The 20,913-nt window shown below is 45.0% G+C and overlaps 1 protein-coding gene across 1 annotated transcript; it reads left to right on the top strand.

Moving 5' to 3' along the window:
* Positions 1–278: 278 nt before the first annotated feature.
* On the top strand, positions 279–13,509 carry LOC116226977 (C-C chemokine receptor type 8-like). The gene is made up of 3 exons (XM_031590026.2): positions 279–505; positions 9,780–9,872; positions 11,718–13,509. The coding sequence occupies exon 3, from the start codon at positions 11,727–11,729 to the stop codon at positions 12,780–12,782; it is 1,056 nt and encodes a 351-aa protein (XP_031445886.2). The 5' UTR covers positions 279–505; positions 9,780–9,872; positions 11,718–11,726; the 3' UTR covers positions 12,783–13,509.
* The last annotated feature ends 7,404 nt before the right edge of the window (positions 13,510–20,913 follow it).

The following is a 20,913-nucleotide window of genomic DNA, read 5'->3' on the forward strand; positions in this document are numbered from 1 at the left end:
CTCTGTTGTCCTGTGGTGGCCTCTGCCATCCCATGACATCTCAAGGCAGCCCCTGTACCTGGACATTTTGGCCATCAGGATATTGGCGTTGGCTTCCAGGGAGAGGAGGATTGAGGTGTGACGCCTGGATGAGCCAAGACTTCTGCTGCTGGAGGGAGCTCTGACTATTGGGACAGGATTGCATCGCACAATCTGAGGCAAAGAAGAAATCTGGCAGCCACAGCCATCAAGGAGATCACAACTTTCATACAAAGCAACACACAGTCCAGAAAACTGGACTGTAAGTATAACTGAGTTCTTAGAAGGGGGGCAGCCTCTGTGCCCAAAGCTCTGTCTCCATGCCAGCCTCTGCTCCTGCCCACACGTCCCGGCAGCCTGCAGCCAGCAGCTGTTGCCTGTGCTGAACACTGCTCCTGCCTGCAGCCCCCCGCTGCCTCCACACAGCTCTCACAGCACCAGCCCGGGAGGAGGAGGAGGAGGAGGCTGAAGCTGAACTGACGGAGAGGTAGGTAGTATCTGAAGGCATGCGCATGGGAATGCATTTTGCCAACCCACTGTCATGGCCAACTTTCCCAAAGCCTCTCACTTGCCCTGTCATTTCCCTTTTTGCACCATCCTTTTGTATTTTGGACTTCTTGAGGCCAAATAGCTGCTCCATGCTTCCTCCTGCAGCTGCGCCTGCACTTGCTTGCATTGCTCGCTCCAGCATTCTCTATCACCACGTTGTTGTACCTGTGTGTTCTGGTGGCAGCAAGCCAATGCCTCTGCCAGCGACCTGGGGCTTCCACCTTCTGTAAGCTGGTCCCCAGCACCTGCACCCAAGACAAGGGAGGATATTAAATCACATGTGCTAGGAAGGGAACAGAGGATCTATTCAGCTCAGGCACTGTATGTTCACACTTCAGAAGTGGCCAAAAGGTCACCCTTACACACCTAACTAGATCTCCAAAAATGCTTCAAGTTAAACAGGTGAACTCTGTTTCAGGAGACCTCACATCCCTGGCTGACGTTCATGAAAGCATGATTTTCTCTCTCTGCATGAAAATTATCTCCCTGCTGCTCCTATTCTCAGCCAGAGTAGGCAGACGTTTCTGCTGTGCTTTTTGTACATGCTGTGGAACAGCACAGCTGTGCTGAAACAGGAGTTATGCTCACTATAATTGAGGCTAGGTTATGCCAGATCAACTTCTTGGTGTCATTTCCAGACTCCTGAGTTTGCTTCTGAGATTCCTTGTTTGTTTCATGCATGCCCAAAAGCCTACACAAATTTTCTTCCTTAATAGTTTCTTGGAGGACACTAAGCATCCTTGGGATCAGAAATCAGGTGGAAGACTGGAGAAAGCTGCTCTTGGCAGGTCCTGTAACACCTGAAGATCCCTTGCATGATGCTGGCCACCACCAGACTGTAGTTTTGGTCCCTTGACCTAAGATATAACAAAACACAAATTTTTACAAAAAGCTTCTTTGGATGTAAAGCTTGTGATTCCCAGAGGCAGGCAGCACTGAGTTTGTAACGAGGCGAGAGATGTAATAATCTTTTTCTATCTGAGGTTCTACAGAGGCTCAAGACAGCTGTGTTATTTCTCTGTACAGTCACCTCCTTCTTTTGTGCAATGGGAGAAGAGGAAGATGTGCTTTATACAAAGCTTGACACTGACGAGATAAAAGAAAACATATTAGAAGCACACTTGTACTTGAACAGCACGCATTACTGAGAAGTATGTTAACATCAAATGTTAACCTCTTGTGGTACCTGTGGTCAGCTGCTGTCTGATGTCTTATCAGAATACCAATTCACATTTCAAAACGCAAAGAAAACCCCAAAACCTTGTGCATCTTTTTTTTCTTAATGGTATGATCTCATTTTGCTCTCTTGAACTGTAGATCTATTTTACTGCATTGCAGTGGAAAATTTCTGTTTTAATTTTCCATTTTAAATTTTCCCAAACTGAAGACTTAGAAAATTAAAGCGAGACATAGCAAGAATAGGGGGGGTTCTTCTGATCTGTCTTTCATAGGATCATAGAGTCGTTAAGGTTGGAAAAGCTGTCTAAGATCATGTAATCCAATGCCATCCCACCCCCACCATGCCCACTGCCCACGTCCCTCAGTGCCACATCCACACGGTTCCTCAACACCTCCAGGGACGGTGACTGCACCACCTCCCTGGGCAGCCTGTGCCACTGCCTCACTGCTCTTTTGGGGAAATTTTTCCTTTCGACCCCTCATTCTGAGTACAATCCTATGTAATCAGAAGGACAAACCCTCTTCGTCCCAACTTCTGTTGGCAAACTAAGTTGTGAGGGTCTCCAGCACTGACTGCCATCACCCATGCTCTGGGCCCTTCTTTAAGGAAGGCTCATGCTGGGAAGGTTTTTTGAGTTCGATATCATTTGCTTTGTGAACATTCAATAGAATAATCACGAAACAAGCAGAGCAGCTTGTAAATGAAGCAGGCATCCAAGGCAATCTTTTTCATGACTGAATATTCAATATTACTTGAGACAAATCCAAGAACTTCCTTTTTCTTCAAAGATTGCGTAAAGCCTTGTGGCTCAGCTGTGACTTCCAGATTACTTGGGTGTTGTTTGCTCTCCTCAAGAAATGCGGAGAGATCACCATGAATCCTGCATGTGAATGGTGGTCCTGTGTTTGGTCTTGATCAGAAATACACGTCCATACCTAGTGACTGCAATGAACTAAATGTTTGACTTTTAATCCTATACCTATAAACCTGAAAAAGGGAAGGTACAAAATCTTGGTGCTTCTTGGAACTATTGCAGTTTGTCAGAAAAGAAAAAGACAGGAAAAAAAAAATCTGAATGTCACAAAAGGAAATATAAATTTTACCTATGCACTGGCAAAAATCCATCTGTTTTGTCCCACTCATTTGGAATCCAGAAGAATCCCTCTTGCTCTTCAAATAAACTAAGAAAATATGAAACTGCAGGTTGGCATTGAGAAGGAAAACTACCCCAAGCATCTGTACTGGAAAATACTGGAAAGTCTCCTCTCTCCAACCCAGCTTCTCATTGAACCAGGCATTTTTCAGAATATTTTGGGCTGCATTTCTTATTTTTACTGAGCTGTGCACATCGATCCCCAGCCCACCAGAGAGGAGGTGAGTGCAGGTGGTGGAGATGGGGTCTGTGCTTTACCTTCCTAGCCTAAATTGTCCTTCCTAGTGTGAAGGCTAAGAGATGGTATGAAGGGTAGATGCACAATGTCAAGTCCATCCCACCAGTGCAAAGTCAGCCTCTTGGCAGCAAAGCCACTTTAGTCCAGCTGTGTCTCATCTTCCTTCTTCCTAAAAATGCATCTGCACAACTGTCCTCCCTTTCAGGGTTAATGGAGGGCCTGAAGGTATCACTAGCTGCAAGATTGGGGTAGATCTGAAGGTGGTGAGCACTGATCCCTGCGGGCCACGTATCTGCGGTGGCTGTCTCTCTCCCCAGCAAGCTCTGCAGCAGTGGCTTGGAGGGGCTGCTCTTGATTGCAGTGGGTGGCAGGGAGCCTCATTTGGACAGCTCAGCAGATCACTGGTGGACCTTTGGGATTGAAAATAAATTCCAAAGAGCCTGGTCCTGCAGCTGTGGACAGCAGCTGTGCCCTGATGCTCTTGACTAAAAGGCTTTGAAAGCCATTGCTGATACTGGTGCAAAGTCTGATCATAGCATAACTGTTCAAAAGTCTGTATTCTGCAGTCAAATCCCTTTAACCTTACTACCACCATTAGCTTGACTGTGGGCTTCTGCCAGTGCAACTGTCCTTGGTGGCTGGTGCTCTGACTCACTGCCAACCTCCAAGCAGGCTGAGCTAACCATGAGGTTTACAACACTTTTTCTATCTTGCACATTTCCTGAAAGAGGTGGCAGAAAATGTGTTTCCTGAGATGAAATAAGCAAAAAAGAACAGCTACAAAAGGCAGACCAAAAGAACCTAAAAAACCGAGAAAGAGCACGAAGCTGCTCGGCAGCTTCCTGTTTACCAGCAGCTTAGATACAGATTTATCTGCAGCATTACCAAACCCTCCTCACACCTCTCTGTGGGCAACAGCACAAAGAAAACCTCTCTTCTTGTCCCTGGGGAGAGCAGGGGGAGATAGGAGAGAGAGAACCACACCACACATGCATCTCCATGAGATGGGTACTTCCTCCACATCTCTGGGCAACCTGTACCAGAGCTCCATCACCTGCACATCAAAGTGCTTCCTGAGGTTCAGAGAGAACCTCCTGTGCTTCAGTTTGTCCTGGTGCCTGGGGTTGTTTCTCCTCAGGTGCAGGGCTTGGCACTTCTTGTTGAACTTCATGAGGCTCCTGCCGGCCCATTCTCCAGCCTGTCCAGGTCCCTCTGGATGACAGTACAACCTCCTGCTGTATCAGTCACTCAGCCTGGTTTCATGTCATCAGCAAATGTGCTGAGAGTGCACTCTGCCCCATTAACCAGAACATTAATTAAGGTGCTTAACAGAACTGGATCTAGTACTGACCCATGGAGTACTCTCTTCCCCTGCAGGTGTCAGCATTCTCATTAATGCTCTGGATGAAGAACCAGTGCAGGTTTTCGTCATTTTATTTCTGCTTTCCACCACCTTACACATGGCTTCAAAGGCAAAGAGGGACAGGATGACTGCTCGAAGTAAACTTGATAAATTAAAAAGGCCAGGAGTAACAGTCCTGCACTGGGGCAAGTTCAGCCAAGGGTATGAGATGAGGAAGGCAGCAGTTCTGGAGAAAAAAGAGGGAAGCATGAATCAGTGATGCTACGTGACTGCAGAAGTCAACAGCTATTCCAGGGAGGGGACTCATTTGTCCTGCTTTGCAGGGGTCAGACCTCAGCTGGGGCTCTGCATCAAGTCTTGAGCACTGTATTGGAAAAAGATTAAAGACAACTGAACAGCTGCTAAATAAGACTGGCTACAGTTAACACTTTAAAAAGCATGACCTAAAAGGAAAAAAAAAAAAGAAATTGGAAGTAAGTAGCACCTGATCTTCCACAGATAGGACAAATAACTGACTTAAATCACACCAAGGGAGTTTTGGATTGAGTGCTTTGGTAGGAGTGAGGCTGCAGAAGCACTGGGGTGAATTGTAAGGCACTGGGGAAAAGCAGGGGCTGTAGGAGCAGGCTGAGCATCCATGTGGAAGGAACTGAGCTAAGGGTCCCCTCAGTATCCCATCCATCCCTGTCTTCTGTCACCTTGCTAACTGATCCTTGCTTGCATTGTACTCAGCCCTGAGGCAAAGCAGAGGTGCCCAGGTGCTGGCATTTGAAAGGTCTAAGACAGCAAGAATTTAAAAACTTAAGTGGTAAAGAAACAGGATGTGAAAGTAGCATCATCCAAGAGATGAGCATAGAAGGGTCCTTGTTCTCAAGGACCCCGTACACAAGAGATGTATTAGTTTGCTTCTTTCTGCCACGCAGTGACTCTGTCACAAAACATGATTGAGAAAACACCATTCCCTGCTCACATTGTTATGAATGAGTTATTGTCCTGGACATTTTGCAACACGCTGATTTCTGCTCTGGTGAAATGGAGCAGTTGTGCAAGTCTGCAGCTGTCAAAGTCATAATCTGTATGGCTTTAGGGCTGACAGTGGAAAGCAGAGCGTGGAGAAGAGGGAGGTGACCCAGACCCCACGGAACACCACCAGCTGTTCTTCCCAAAGTCAGCATCAGTTTTCAGAGGATTCCCTGGCTCCCAGCTTTGTCTGCACCCAGCATCTGCTGCAGGAGAGGACAGAACAATGCCAAATATATGCTTCTATGTGTCTGCATCAATACACGCTGTTATACAACAATACAAGTCAATATTTTCCTGACCAATCTGGAAAAAAAAAAAAAAATTGCTATCAGCAGAACCAACAGATCTCAGTTCTACTGGAAGTTTTTTGAAATTTTAGGTGCCTGTGTGTTTTTGAGGAAGGAGGCTTAGAAGAAGTTATTTATATAAAGAAAATGTTAGATTTGAAAATGATACATTCAGAAAATGAAAAGTGACAATGCCAGAAGTTGTCAGAATAAATTCTTCTGCAGTTGGAGGCAGAAATCCCCCCAGCAGCTTGGCAATTTCAGATCAATTCAGTCAGCCTAAACGTACCACTTTGCTGACAAAAAGGGAAAGGTCTCGGTTTTACTTGGTGTCATGTACAGCATGAAGCTGTGACAGGGGAGGGTCAGGTTGGGGATTAGGAAAAAGTTCTTCAGAAGGCGGTGGGCATGGAACGGGCTGCCCAGGGCAGTGGGCACAGCCCCAAGGGCCAGAGTTCAGGGAGCGTTTGGACAGTGCTCTCAGACATAGAATTTCGGGTGGTCCTGCATGGAGCTGAGAGTTACACTTGGTCATCCCTGTGGGTCCCCTCCAAATTGAGACATTCTGTCTGAGCTTTGTTTCCATTCCCACCTTTTCCTAACAGCTGTGGCACTGACTTCTGTGTGTATGGAGCAAGGCTTCCCACTTTCCCCACCAAAGGCCAGAACTGCTGGTGGGCTCAGTGCCCTCGATCCACAGGCCAAGGCTCATTCTTGCTACTGGTGTACTCTGTTGGAACTGAAACTTCCTCCTCATGCTCAAGCTTGATTCATCCAGATTGTCTGTAGGAAGAAGAAGGTTTCCAGGTTTCCACAAGAGTAGGTGTAGCAGCTTTGCAGCCACTAATGGCCACCATCCCAATGCTGAGGAGCTGCCATGGTGGAACGGGTGAAGAAAACCCCTTAGGACAGCTGCCTAGGGCTGAACAAGCATGTTCTGTCCATCTCTGTGAGAGCTGAGAACTTGACCATGCTATTTGTCTCGTGGCAAGATTCACTTTGGCCACGGCCTCTGCTGTGAGGTTTGGATGGTTTTGAGCTCTATGTTATTGTCACGTGGTGGTCACCTTTGGGCTGAGAAGTCCTTGGGTAGACTGAGTGCTGCAGGTTTTTTCCCCACTGAAGGTACCACTGTAACAGAAGATAAAGCAGCAGAAACTGTAACATTGTGGTGGATGTGTTAAATAAACACAAGTGGTGGTGTGATAACAACAGCAGCAGAAGGCTAAAGGGGAAGTGTGGCACAGAGCCTCAAGGTGTGAGGTTCCCCAGTGCCCACATGAAAACTCGACCCCTGCTACCCAACCATGAGGAGATGAGCCAGGACACTCCTCATATGGTGACATTTTCCCTTCAATTCTAGTCTGGCTGTTGGCTGAGTAACCAGCACACTGGTGGTGTCACCAAAGCAGTGATGCCACACGGCTCTTGCTCTGCAATTCTGGGTGCACGGAGCATGGCATGCAGGCCCCACACATCAGACTGGCCATGGGCTGTATCAGGGGAGATACTGACAGCCAGTTGCCTCCGTGGGCTCATGTCTGTCATTGCTATAGTATATTTCTGTCTCACGGGAAAGCCTGCAAGAGAGGAGGTACAAACAATGGTAGTAGCAATCAGAGCGAGAGAGACGCTGAAAGGCAGCCGCTGGGGTATCTGGAGCAGAGCTCTCAGAAGGGGGTTCAGGCAGGTTTTAAGCAACCAGATGAGAATCAGCTCTGCCCCGTGGTTCCTACCAGGTTGGTTGGTAGCACCCTGGCCCACTCATACTTCCTGCAAGGGGACATACTCTCTGACTTCTGCCCTGCAGCTTCCTGCTCCCTGCTTTTCATCTTCATTCAGCACTTTGAAATGCATCTGACCTTGAACTTCTGCATTTGTTTCACAGAATCATATAATCATTAAGGCTGGAAAAGATCTCTAAGATCACCTAGTCCAATCTGTCAACCCATCCCCACCATGCCCACTGACCACATCCATCAGCAGCACATCCACAGACTTGAACTCTTCCAGGGACGATGCCTGCACCACCTCCCTGGGCAGCCTGTGCCACTGCCTCACCAGTCTTTCCTAGAAGAAATTTTTCCAAATATGCTACCTGACATCTTACTTATCTTACTGCTTCTGCTCTTATTACTGCACTTTCTGCTTTCCTGTCCTCCTCAGATGAACGTCAAAGGGCTGTTCATCAGTTGGGTAGGAAAACCCTGTTTGCCAGCATGGCCAACACCACTCAAATGCTAAAAAAGTATCTGGGAGGATATGTGTTGTATTGGAAATACATCTTTCCTGTCTCCCTCCAGATACCCTCTTCCAAGCTTTCCAGTGGCTCTCAAAAGAGCCCCCACATATCCTCTCCCCATTACCAGATCATCACCATCCTTGCCAGTGCAGTCCTCTCTGGCTTGCCCAAAGCTGTCCTTCTGCCACTGCAGTTGCCAGGCTCTTTCACTGGCAGTTTCTCTTTTTCCATATTCAATGAAGCTCTTTTCCTTGCCTTCAAGGTCCTGGACCTTTTTCTGCTCTATACTGTACAAGCAGCATCTCTTCTGACATTTCTCTGCTGTCCCACATCATGACACATGAGCACATACAAAACAGAACTACTTTACGTTGTACAGTGTGTCTGTAACAGTGGGACATACTACTGACATATTATTAATCACTAAATTAAAATGTAAGTAAGAGAGAGAAGAAAGTAAAATCAAGTTCTACTCCAACAACATTCCAGAAATTAGTTCTACAAAATAAAGAAATAAAAATAATAATGTAAATGGATAAAATAAAGAATAGGAGCTGTGACTCTTAGGTGATAGTACCTGGCAAATGGGTGATGTTGCATAGTCGGCAGCGCTGTGAACAACTCATGGGGCAACTCTGCTCCTTGTGACCACACTCTTGACTGCACCAGGTCCTCTGTTAGGCTGCTTCTTTTATATCCCAGCCCATTTTCTCACTTTTACTTCATCTGACTGCAGAATTTAGTTCTACTCTTTGCAACTGCCTTTCACTGCATGTTTATACAAGTTTACACACTGGAAGGCTATGTGGGGCTGAAGCTGCTGGCTGCTGCTGAAGAATGGGTTATAACATTAATGACAGTCACGTTCTGGATCTGCTACATCTTTGGGCTCCAGGCAAATCTTTTGAGTTCTCTGTTAGTGAGGAAAATTGCTGAGATTAATGGATGAAAAGAGTATCATTCGGCTGCCTTAAAGAGCACTACCATAATTTACAGTTTTTCATAAAGCATAAAATGATTTCAAGTGATTGTGTAAAATAAAAATTGTCAAGCCTGCCCTTGTTCCACCATTTTGTCTCTGACCATGTGTCCCAAATGAACCAAAATACACTTCAAGAAATCCCAGGGGAGCAAAGAAACTCTAAAACGTCCCCAGTTGAACACAGGATGCTTAAAAGATGATTGCAAAGATGCAGAGGTAACTGTGAGTTCTCGTTTTGCTCAGAGGTTGTACACTACTGATAGGAAGGGACTTAATCAGTCTGCAGTATGCAGGTTGGTATTAGCAGAAGGAAAAGAAAAACTAAAATATGCTTCTTGGAAATCACTTTTCTGTTTCTGTAAGAAGCTGCAGAATTATCGAGTTTAATGGATCTATGCAAATTTGTGAGTGTCCAGCACTTGGTGCATCCAGCGATCACGTAACGGAGATATGATCATGTGCAGACATCTCCACTTGGCAATTTTTTGCTTAAATTAGGGGTGGCTGCGAGGAAGGGGAGGTCCGAAAAGTTCTGCTAAAGGGAGCACCTCTTACTGTGACACCTTTACTGCCTTCACAAAGAGCCGTATTTGATTTTTGTTTTGCAGCATATCTTTTTGAGCCCTCTCACCTTTTCCTGTTTACCACAGCTTCAAGCCCTTCACTTTGTCTCAAAACCTTCTCTGTAACTGGCAGCTGCCCATCCAGCACCCACTATCACTAAATCTCATCCCTCCCCACCAGAATAAACCTGAGAACTCGTGAGTCTGAGAGAGGACGAGGACAGAAGAAGGGAGCAGTGCCGCCTGAGAGCCTGAAGGCTTCTTGCTGCCCAAGGTAGAGCCCATCCACTTTTAACCTGCTGTTCTTGAAATTAATGGGTGAGCTTTGATAACCAGGGGAAGGGGCTTGCATTGGTTGTGCCTCTCTCGACGCCCTCCATAAAGCTGCTTTCAGGGCTTGATTTCTTTGGCCAACTAAGAGGGAGAGGGGAGAAAGGGGAAGCGTTGTTCCTTGATTGGGAACATACAAAGGTATTGGCCATGGGAAGACAGTGTTAAGTCTGAAGTGGAGCACCTCCAGGCTCTGTTCAGCCCAGCAGAATCACTTGTTGCCTAAGTTGCCTAAGTCAGGTGTATCCTATCTATATCTATCTATCTATCTATCTATCTATCTATCTATCTATCTATCTATCTGCACATCAGAAGTATCTTATTTATAAATCTTTATATGACTGCATACGTATATACTTAACTCAGTATTTCATTACATTTTGATCATTTCTGAGTTTGAGTTGCTGAACCTGTGGTCTGCTCTCAAAGTGTCCCTGACAGGTAGCTAAAAAGCTTGAACTATTGCTGGACTGTTCACAGACACCGCATGTCAGGGTTGCACACAAGATAAATAACATTAGCAGTAAATATCTTCTCAAAATGCCATAAGCAGCCATTATCTAATGACTCAATTTCACAAAATATATGTGTGAAAACCAACCTGAAATTAATAATACAGGTTCCCTACCTGAAAGCTGAATACGGGAAAGAATCATACTGCGAAGGCAGATTGCAGCCCTGCTTTCTCTCATTGCTTGGTGATTCCTGAGCAACGAGCTGTGCAGGGTTAAGGGATGTATTTGTAAGAAGTTTCTCCATGCTGCACGTACTGATTGACTTCGGCTGATAAAGGCCTGGTGCCCCAAAGCAGCTGGGGCAGGTTTAAGAGGCACCAGCAGCGCTGTGCCTGGGGCACAGGGAGAGTTCTGACTGCACTGTGCCGCATGTGTGGGTGCGCCCACTTCCCTGCACCACCTGCACTGCATTTAATGAATTAATTGCTGTCGTTTGCATTATTACTGCTGCGTTACGACAATGATTATTCTTCTTTACATCAGTCTGTTTCAAGCTCTTTAGAGGTAGGATCAACCGGCATGACAGCACAACATAGGTGAAGGGCACAACAAATGAATATCCTAGCAGGGACAAGCCAAACTCATCCAAAACATTGTCTTTCAAAAGAACCTTACTTCTTAAAATGTGAATACTCCACTGCCAACCATATCCCTTTTTATGGTGGTCATGAAGTGGCATCTGAAAAACAAACAAAAAAGAGTGGCTTAAAGTGCTGACTCACTTTTGGAAAGAACCTCAAACTACTTAAAAGTGCAATTCTTCAGAAATGACAAAGTGAGGAAGCTCCCTCCCTCCCCCCCCCCAATTCTGCTGGTGTTCTCTACACTTGAGAACAGAGCCTTAGCAAAAAAAGATGGAGCAACAAACCTCTGTGCTCTACTAGCAAGCACAGCCAGCCCTCCCTGATGGCAACCTGGCTGCAGAAACCCTGGGCTCAACATTGCACACTGTTGCCTGTTTCTTACAGGTGATCCCGAACCTATCCACGGCAAACTAGATTATGTGCTGTTACCTGGCCTGGAGCTGCTCAGTTAGGAGCATGGACATGCTGCTGGGTGATGTCTTCTTCTGTTGGCTGACTTTTATAAGGTTCTTCATGCTATGGACAAAATGTTTCCTCACCCGAGGGGGTAATCCAAACCTTTAGATTAGGAGCACATTTTGCAGTCCCTCTCTGCCCAGAGGCTGACTCACAGGCTCAATATGGCACAGAGGAAGAAGCCAACAGGGAGACCATACCCAGACCCTTTATCTCTTGTTCTTTCCTTCACAGAAATCCAAGATGAATCCCACAGATCACTTCTTAAGCACAACAGAGTATGACTATGGATATGATGAAAACACTGCTCCTTGCAATGAAGGAAACGGGTTTCGCAGGTTTAAATCTCTCCTCCTCCCAATCCTTTACTGCCTTGTGTTTGTCTTTTGCCTTCTGGGAAACTCACTGGTCCTCTGGATCCTTCTGACCAGAAAGAGGCTGATGACAATGACTGATATCTGTCTGCTGAACCTTGCAGCCTCCGATCTCCTCTTCATTGTTCCTCTCCCTTTCCAAGCATACTACGCTTCGGATCAGTGGGTTTTTGGCAATGCAATGTGCAAGATAATGGCTGGCATTTATTACACGGGCTTTTACAGCAGTATTTTCTTTATAACTCTGATGAGCATTGACAGGTACATAGCAATTGTCCACGCTGTCTATGCCATGAAGATACGGACGGCCTTTTGTGGCGCAATGATCAGTTTAGTCCTGTGGTTGGTGGCTGGCTTGGCTTCTGTACCCAACATCGTGTTCAACCAGCAGCTGGAAATTGAGCAGTCTGTGCAGTGTGTCCCCGTGTATCCCCCTGGCAACAATATCTGGAAGGTTACAATTCAGTTTTCTGCCAATATCTTGGGTCTCTTGATTCCCCTTAGCATCCTTATCCACTGCTATGCCCAGATCCTAAGAAACCTGCGAAAATGCAAAAATCAGAACAAGATCAAAGCAATCAAGATGATTTTCATCATTGTCATTGTTTTCTTCCTCTTCTGGACCCCCTTCAACATTGTGCTCTTCTTGGACTCCCTGCAGAGCCTGCTCATCATTGATGACTGCCAGGCCAGCAGCCAGATCGCCTTGGCCCTGCAGCTCACGGAAACCATTTCCTTCATCCACTGCTGCCTCAACCCTGTGATCTATGCCTTTGCTGGGGTGACATTCAAGGCCCACCTGAAAGGGCTGCTTCAACCCTGTGCCCGTGTCCTCTGGAGCCCCACCAGAGGCTCCGGGGTCACTCAGACATCTTTGGTGCCCAGCCAGATCTCTGGCTGCTCTGACAGCGCTGGGGTGCTCTGAGCCCGCCCGGTTGCAGTCCTTAGAGCAAGTGGCTGCCCTGAGCCCCGCAGGCTGCCTTGTGTGCTCAGTGTCCTCATGGTATGACTCTGTATGTCCTTTCAGGATGTGCTGTGAAATGCTACATGGTGACCAGCAGCATGAGTTTTCAAAGAGCACCGGGGTAAAAGAGCAACCCTACACATTGGCCATGGGGTGATTTTTAATTAGGTTTTAGAGCTCTTGCAGTATCTTTCAGCAAACAGATTACTTCTTCTCCAGCTTGCTTTCTCCCCTAATGCAACCATTGCTTCTGCCTTGCCCCAGCTATACTCTGCATTGTGGAAGCTGTTTCCTACACGAGTCCATGCTTCCCTGGGACAGGGGTGGTACAACAAATACAGAATGGCTTCATGCTGCAAAGAGGGACCAGTGATGGTCCTCCCTCTGCCTCATCTCCCAGATAAAGAGGTCTTCTGCTTGGAACTCTGCCACGTTACTTTGGTGTGTTGTCGTCCACAGCAGCTTTTGGTGGCCACATCTTTGAAGATAGCAAAACAACACTGCCATGTGCCCCTATACCACCCATGCACAGAGGTATACTCTTGAATACAATCCCATCAAAGCAACCTGGCCATGTGTCATCTCTGGAGATGTGGGGCCTCCAATCCCTTGCCCCCGGGGTTTGCAGTTCATTGTAAATGTCACAGAATGGCACATAGCAGACAGGCTCTATCACTTTTTCTCGTATGTTATTTTTTGCCTTTTTTTATTTTTATTTGTTTTATTTGAATAAATATTTTAATTGCATCTTAATTGCCTCAGTCACTGAAAGGTTTTCTAATGACTCATAAGTTTAGATGAAGACCAAGAAAGGATGCTGTTACTGATTTTTGAGTTAGTATCCTGCAAAATACGATGATGGAATTCAGAGGTGCCCTGGAAGTTTTCAGTAAGGTCAGTCTCATATCCGGTTCCCTGCTGAGCAAAATTTACTTTCAAAATCTCAGTAAAAATTCACTATGGAAAAAATGTCATTTAGATTGAAGTAATAATCTAGATTGAAGAACAAAGATTTTAAAGTTAAATAAGTTCAAGTTTTCTAAACTGTGAGAAAAACACACCCTGAATCTTCAAAGACTGTATTTTCTAGATCAATAAAAATATGATCAGTTTATTCTGTTGTAGGTTTCCTCTTGAAAACATAATTGTTGTTTTGTATTTCCTAAGAACTTAAAAAACCCTTATAACTTCAGTGTCAGAGGGTTCTTGCCATTAGTTACTTAGTGTACAAAACATTCCTTTCAATTATGGCCGACAGTACAATTAACATTTGATTATTTTACTCTTCAGTGGCTAAGAAATGCACTGCATCTTTATTATCATATTTTTACTTCTCGGAAAAGTTCTAGGTTTGTATAAACAAAACTTTCTGTTTACATATTGCTGTGGTTTTTGTACTGCACAGACACTTTGCTGTTTAAAAAGACACCTGGCCCAGCATCAGGCCAGATTCCTTTCCCCTGTGGTGAGAATTTTGCAGTATTTCTATTTGAAGTGTTCTGCGCCATTTACTACCTCATCAACTGATACTTTAGATAAAAATGGAAGGAAGAATAGGGTTTGGGGTTTTTTTTTATACATTCCTTTGGTATTTTGAGAAAAAGGGAAGAAGGAAATTTGTTTCTGGCCAGTTCTCACACAGAACTGCTTCATGCATCTCAGATGGCACAAATGCTGCCTGTTAGAGCCAGCTCTCTTGGCTGCAGCAAAGGACACCCACAGTGCTGATCCATGCTGCATACAACTTACAGCCTGATGGAGCTGCCTTCATGGATACAAATTCCGCTTGGTTTTGTCCTGTACTTTCAAGGCCTCTAGATTTCAAGGAAATGATCATTTCATACACATGGGTTTGAGGCCAACACAAAGCAAAGACTGCTTTTAGCTAGCGATGGTATTCAAAGGTTTTTATACTGTGGGATTAAATCCTATCTGCAATCTTGTTATTCACAAGAATTGATAAACAGTCACAGGTAAGGTTAATAAATTCTTATTTTTCCATAAGTGTTCATCTGCCTTGCTGAATTTCAAATCATGTAAAGACAAGACAGTCAAAAGCACTGTGTTTGCTCAAATGCCCACTTTTGAACTGCTGTGTCATTCCAAGTGGCACACACCAGCCATGCCCCAGTCCTGCACACTTCTTTCCATCACCATCACGAAATTCTGTGAGTGTGATCTTAAAATGTGCCAAAGACACTTGCATCACTAATACAGCAATGCTTTCTGCAGTAGGCTAGGGCTCTCTCCCTGCAAGACAAGGGACAAACACTTTGGTGTTATTACTTTTCTTTTTTGCTAGCTCACATGGAAATCAGGTGGGGAGAAGGCTAATAGCAGAATTTAGCCCAAGTGAGATGTGAGGCCTTAAACAAAGAAGGCTAACAGTAGGTTTTGCTGGACTTACTGCAGAGCTTTCTCCTCCTCTTCATCCTTGTCCTTGACCTCCTCCTCTTCCTCTGTTGTGTATCAAGCCAAGTATTTAAGAAACCAAAAGGAGAGATCCAAAGCCCCATGCCTCAAGTGCAGCTCAATACCATTGATCCCTCACAGAACACAACCACAGGTCCTTAGGATACTTTTCCCTTCAGAAGGCTCATTCTCTGTCTAATGTGGCTCAAAAAAGGAATAAAAGAAGGAGCTACTTTGGGATAATAGAATGGAGAGACACATGTATAGCATCACGTCACCTACACCAAGACGCTTTGTATCTCTTCTCTGAAGAAGAAAATCCATTTTTGATGTCCAGAAGTTTTGCATTCTATCGTCTGAAACAGTTCTGGGTAACAGCACTGTCAGATCAAAACCAAGGTGTAGTTCTCCACTAGCACAGTACCATGCGGGGGCTGGTACTGCCATTTCCACTGTTACACATTTGTTTTAGGTAGAAACCTGTCAACAGAAATCTGCCCTCTTTTGCAGGCGTAATATTCTCTTGGAATGAGGCAGGTAGTAGATGCAGCATTTCCTCGTTTTCAAGGGTTATGTGACTAAGTAAAGCTGGTAAAAGAATTTAGCCATCTACACAGAACCAAATTGCTGGAATCAACCAGTTTTCACGTGCTGAGATGTCAACAGCAGCAAACACCACTGCAAAAGCACAAAGGTGTGTTCAGATTTGGTGTTGCTTGGATTTCCTGTAACCGTGTGGCAACGTGAATATATATCCCAATCTTGTTCCATTAAATTAATTGAAAGCTAGCCATTATTTTGGAGAGATGGAATAAAGTAATTACTGCTGCCCCTAGAACAGCTCACCTAATCAGATGCTGCACAACAAAAGCACTTAGCATTTCTCCAAGGATGGAGCTGTCACACCTGCAGGTGACGGCAGATTGCCAGCTGAAGTGCCAAGTATCAGTTTTGATGTTTGGTAGCGTTACCTAGCTGTTTCTAAAATGTGTGAGTACCTCTTTGAACTTTCTACCTCTTGATTTTTATGTTTTAAGGTTTCACAATCCTCCACTTTCCTGTTTCATATTCTTTGCTGTTTTGTAGTGCAATCCCCTTCACACTTGGATAGGAAAGCCCAAGAGCATTTGGCAGTGAGCAGCAACATATCCAAATGTTTTAGGTGCTCAGAAATATCACACTTTAAGAACAAATAAAGTATAAGAGAACTGCACAAAGCAGTGCAAAGGAGAACCTGTGCAGTCAAAAGGCCATTCTGCTGTGCCCAGCCTATTTAGCAGCTGAGAGCTATGGTATACAGCTGCTGGTCCTGGTCGTAGCACAGATGCTCCTGCAATTAAACAACATAAACACATTTCCCTCTGTAATACAATCTGTGCACGAAAGTGTCCCTTTTGGAAAGTCACTTGGGTTCTCCAGCAGTAAAGGGACATAAGCATCACTGTTGTGTGACACAGGACTCATGAAGAAGCCTCTGAGCCTGTGGGTGGGATGGGTATTCAGGAAAAATTAGATAGTACCATCAACTGTGTAGAACCCAGTACAGGGTCTCTAAAAATAACATAGAAAAAAGATTTCGATCTGAGGACTTGCATTTTGAGGGGAAAAAATCCCTTCAAATCCATTTTCTCAGGGTTACAAAAGGAACAGCATCAAACCCAAAGGGCAGTCTTTAATCTCATTGCCTTTCTTGCTGTTGAGTAAGATATGCTCCAGGCGTCTTAAAGACAAGCTAACACCTGCACACTCATTTCTAGACCTGGTGCTGCACCTCTATAACCACCCTATTTCCAGGCTCCCCGTGGCTTGCGGCATGCTGGCTGCTGCCTCCACTTCCCTCCTGCCTCCCTTGATGTGCTGCTTTACAAGCTGAGGCGCTGCAATGCTGGCCTGTTTCAATATCTCACCTGCTTGTTCCCCATTCTCTGTTAGTGCCCTTATCATTTCAAAAATCCAAGGTAAAAAATAGCACTGTATGGTGAAAGACCAACCCACTCATCTCCGAGCAGGAGGTGGAAACATGAAGTTCTGACTTGGCACATAATTCTAGGACCTGTTCAGCAACTTTCCTACTCAGAAACTTCAGCCCGTCAGGGTTCACCTAACCCCCTTTTCATTCCTCCAGGGCACTTCCCTCAGCACAGCCTTCTTACTCCTAAGGACTGCTTCCTTTCACAGCTCTCTACCATCTCAATTTCACTGCTGCTGTAAACATCAAAGACAAACCTTGCCCCTCTCCCCAGCCCTGCCCCACAGCCGACCTTCATTTCTTCTTACTTCTCTGCAGGCTGCAGGTTCTTGGGAGGAGGGGCTGGTGAGTGTAAAGGGAAAAAGCAGAGGCATGGCTGAGTTCCTCTATCTTCCTAGGATAGAGGAATACTACCAAGAGACTTCTGTAAGCTTGTAATTGGAGACTGCACTCTTGGACTGTCTCCTGCAGTCCTGTAGCCCACCCAGAGATAGGGTACTGCTCTTGCCAGTGCCAACCACAGCCCTTGTGCTGGCAATGCAAAGCCTCAGGGCTGCAGCTTGCCAGGTTGACCTCACCTGAACTTCTCTTGACCTGCCTGAAGCTTTGGGCTGCTTACTTTAGCTGCAAGAGTGGTTATTCTGAGCAGAGGGCTATATTTAATCTGTCTTAGTTCTGCTTACTGCTGTGAGACACAGCCACAACTTTTATATAGACAGTAGTTACAGATAGTTGGCCATCAGCCTTAGGGTTTAGAAGGGCAATGGAAGAGTAAGCATTACACTTAGAAGAAGGGTAGAAACTAGGACGTGGGTATAATATCAACTACTAGTATCATTATTATTGTTATGAATGACATCATTACGTTCTTGGATTTATGTTTAAGATGTTCCCTTTTCTGAAATCCTTAACAGAGGAGTGAGTGCTGCGCTTGTGCCCCACAGACAAGACAACATCCAGCACCTTGATGGGCAGGCTGGGTCATGGCACTGCTAATTTAAGAGAGATGGAAGCACCCTGGGGACGCCCAAACTGAACGTGAGCGGCCGAACGTGCCTCACCCTGGAAGATTGAGTTGTCACAGGTCTGTGTATGGTGGCCAGTTCCAAGCCAGGTTCTGTCATGTTTGAGATCCATCCCTGAATTCAGTGATGGACTTGATGATGCTCACTGGCATTTGTATAACGTATTTCAACCCTTGATGCGAGTGTTAAAAAGATAAATTAACCCAGGGACAAAAGACAAAACTTTCAGTGGTTTACTGTTTTCTGCTGAAATGACCTCATAACACCACTAAATTTTTTAAGCTTGCCTGACTTCAGCTTTCATTGAGAATCTGACAATTTCAGAAGTCTGCTGAAACTCTGGTGACCCATAGATAACCTTCTGGCTTCTCTCTCTGTCGTGAGTTCCTTTCCTTCTCTTGAGTTGAAGGGACGTGTCTTTCTCTCACCCATCTGACCATGCTCCAGTGATTACTGGTCAGTACATCTCCCATCCTAATAGGTCATCCTCTTCTCTAGCTTCTCACACTGATTCTCAAGCTAAAAGCTAAATTGTTTTCACTTGTCACAGCACTCTGACAATAGCTTCTCCCAGCTGTAAGCTGACATTCAGAACCCCTCGCCCTAAGTTTTCTAGGCTTTTTTTCTAAGTAAGAGAAAACGTTAGGAGGTAACTCAGCATAAACTTCAAATTTCAGTGAATAAACACATGTTTGTGGGGTTTGGACCTATATGACAGCCTCTTCAATGAACTGGGTGGGGGGAGAGTACTGCATAGTAGTAGGAAGTGTTGGTGGTGATCACTGCATAGGTATTGCATGTTTGATACATTTAGCACATGAACAGGAAGATAAGAAATGATCCCCCATTGGTGTGAAAAACTGTAGCAGACAGTACATTATTTGAGGATAAGGAGGCCTACAGGAAAGCTGGGTAGGGACTTTTTATAAGAGCATGTAGCTACAGGGCAAGGGGAAATGGTTTAAAACTGGAAGAGGGTAGATTTAGACTATATTAGGAAGAAATTCTTTACTTTGAAGGTGGTGAGATACTGAAACAGAGAGTTTGTGGATACCCCCTCCTTGGAAGCATTCAAGGCCAGGCTGGATGGGACTTTGAGCAACCTGGCGTAGAGGAGGGTGTCCCTGCCTACAGCAGGGGGTTGGAACCAGGTGACCTTAAAGATGTTTTCCTACATAAAACCATTCTGTGATTCTGTGATAAATGGTAGTCATACTGAAAATAGATTCTGACTTCAAGTCTCATAAGATGGAACACGTAAGACATTAATTCCCCAAATAAACATGCCAGGGATGGTTTGGTTTTGAGATTCCAGGTGAATCCGAGTGCAGTTCAGGAAACACAAACTTAGTAATCTTAGTAAAGCTAAGGTTCTCTTAAGCTTTAGTCAGGATAGGCATATTTTGGTACAATTTAGGCAGAAAAAAACACCCCACCTTTCCTTTCAATTCTGTTGCTCAGATGGCTTTTCAGTTGAAGTTTTATCATTTATTTGTGGTTTGTGTTTGTCTTAACATTTACACAATCTCTTTCAAGAAGAACTACAAACTGATATGCTTGCACTGCATAGAACAATTGCAACATAATCTGAGCTTTACTAATACAGATAGACTTGCCTTCATATCATACTTGCTAACAGTGATAACTGTAGCATAGACAGCTTATCCACAACTCTTCAGCTAGCAGAGCAAGTATAAAATGTCTCATTTGTGCAAAAAGCTGTAAGTTAGCTGTTCCATTCCTGGTACAAGACAGTAATTAGTCGAGAGAGAGAGAGAGAGAGAGAGAAGGCGATAAAATCTACTACAATGTAGGGCAGAAGTTACTACAGTGATCCACAGTTTGTGAGGACAAAGAACAGCACAGCGTGGTATGTTCTGTGGTGTGGTTAGTTTGCCTTGGACTGTGAGAAAGGAGGTTTTGCTGATTTGTGTTTTCTTGTATTTTATCTACAAAAGCTAAGAAAATGGGATCTCCACCCTGTAAATAAAATCTCCTGGGAAATGATTAGGATCAGATTCAGTTTGTTTATTAATCAGTGTAACATGGCTACCAGGCTGGCTTTGGGCTGCTGAACTCCTCATGAGGTATTTCGTCAGAAGGAAAGCAGGCTCCACCAGGCAGGTGCACAGCAGTATGAAGCCAATTTCTGAGCAGACTGAAAACTTTCTGAGGCTGGATTTGTCTGTAAAATTCAGCTTCTTTGAAGAGCCCTGCAAAGCAAAATTCATGGATGACTTACATTTCAGAGATGCCTGGTCTGGTGTCAGAAATACCACCAGAGTCTGCAATCTTGTCACAGGGCAAGCACAAGATCCACCACAGGATTTAGGCACATAGACATGAATTTATCATAACTATCCTTGATGGCTACTCCTAGCATGTAAATTAACCATCTTCCCTTTCTACTTAGCTTTACACAGGTGGCCTCTGAGGTTTCATTCCTCACATTCACAGAATAATAGAATGGCTTGCGTTGGAAGGGAGTTGCCAGCTCTGCTCAGCTCCTTTGTCTCTAAGGACAGCTTCCCAGGGGATCTCATCCAGTAATTCCTTACACAGCCTGCAGTTCACTCTTCTGAAGTTCAGGGTCCTGACTGCTTCTTGTCAGGCTCATCTTCCTCAAGATCACAGACTCTACCAGAGCATGACCACTACAGCCCAGAATACCTTCAGTTTTAACTTC

The sequence above is a fragment of the Phasianus colchicus genome, chromosome 6 (genome assembly GCF_987193195.1).
Source record: "Phasianus colchicus chromosome 6, bPhaCol1.hap1.1, whole genome shotgun sequence".
NCBI lineage: Eukaryota > Metazoa > Chordata > Aves > Galliformes > Phasianidae > Phasianus > Phasianus colchicus.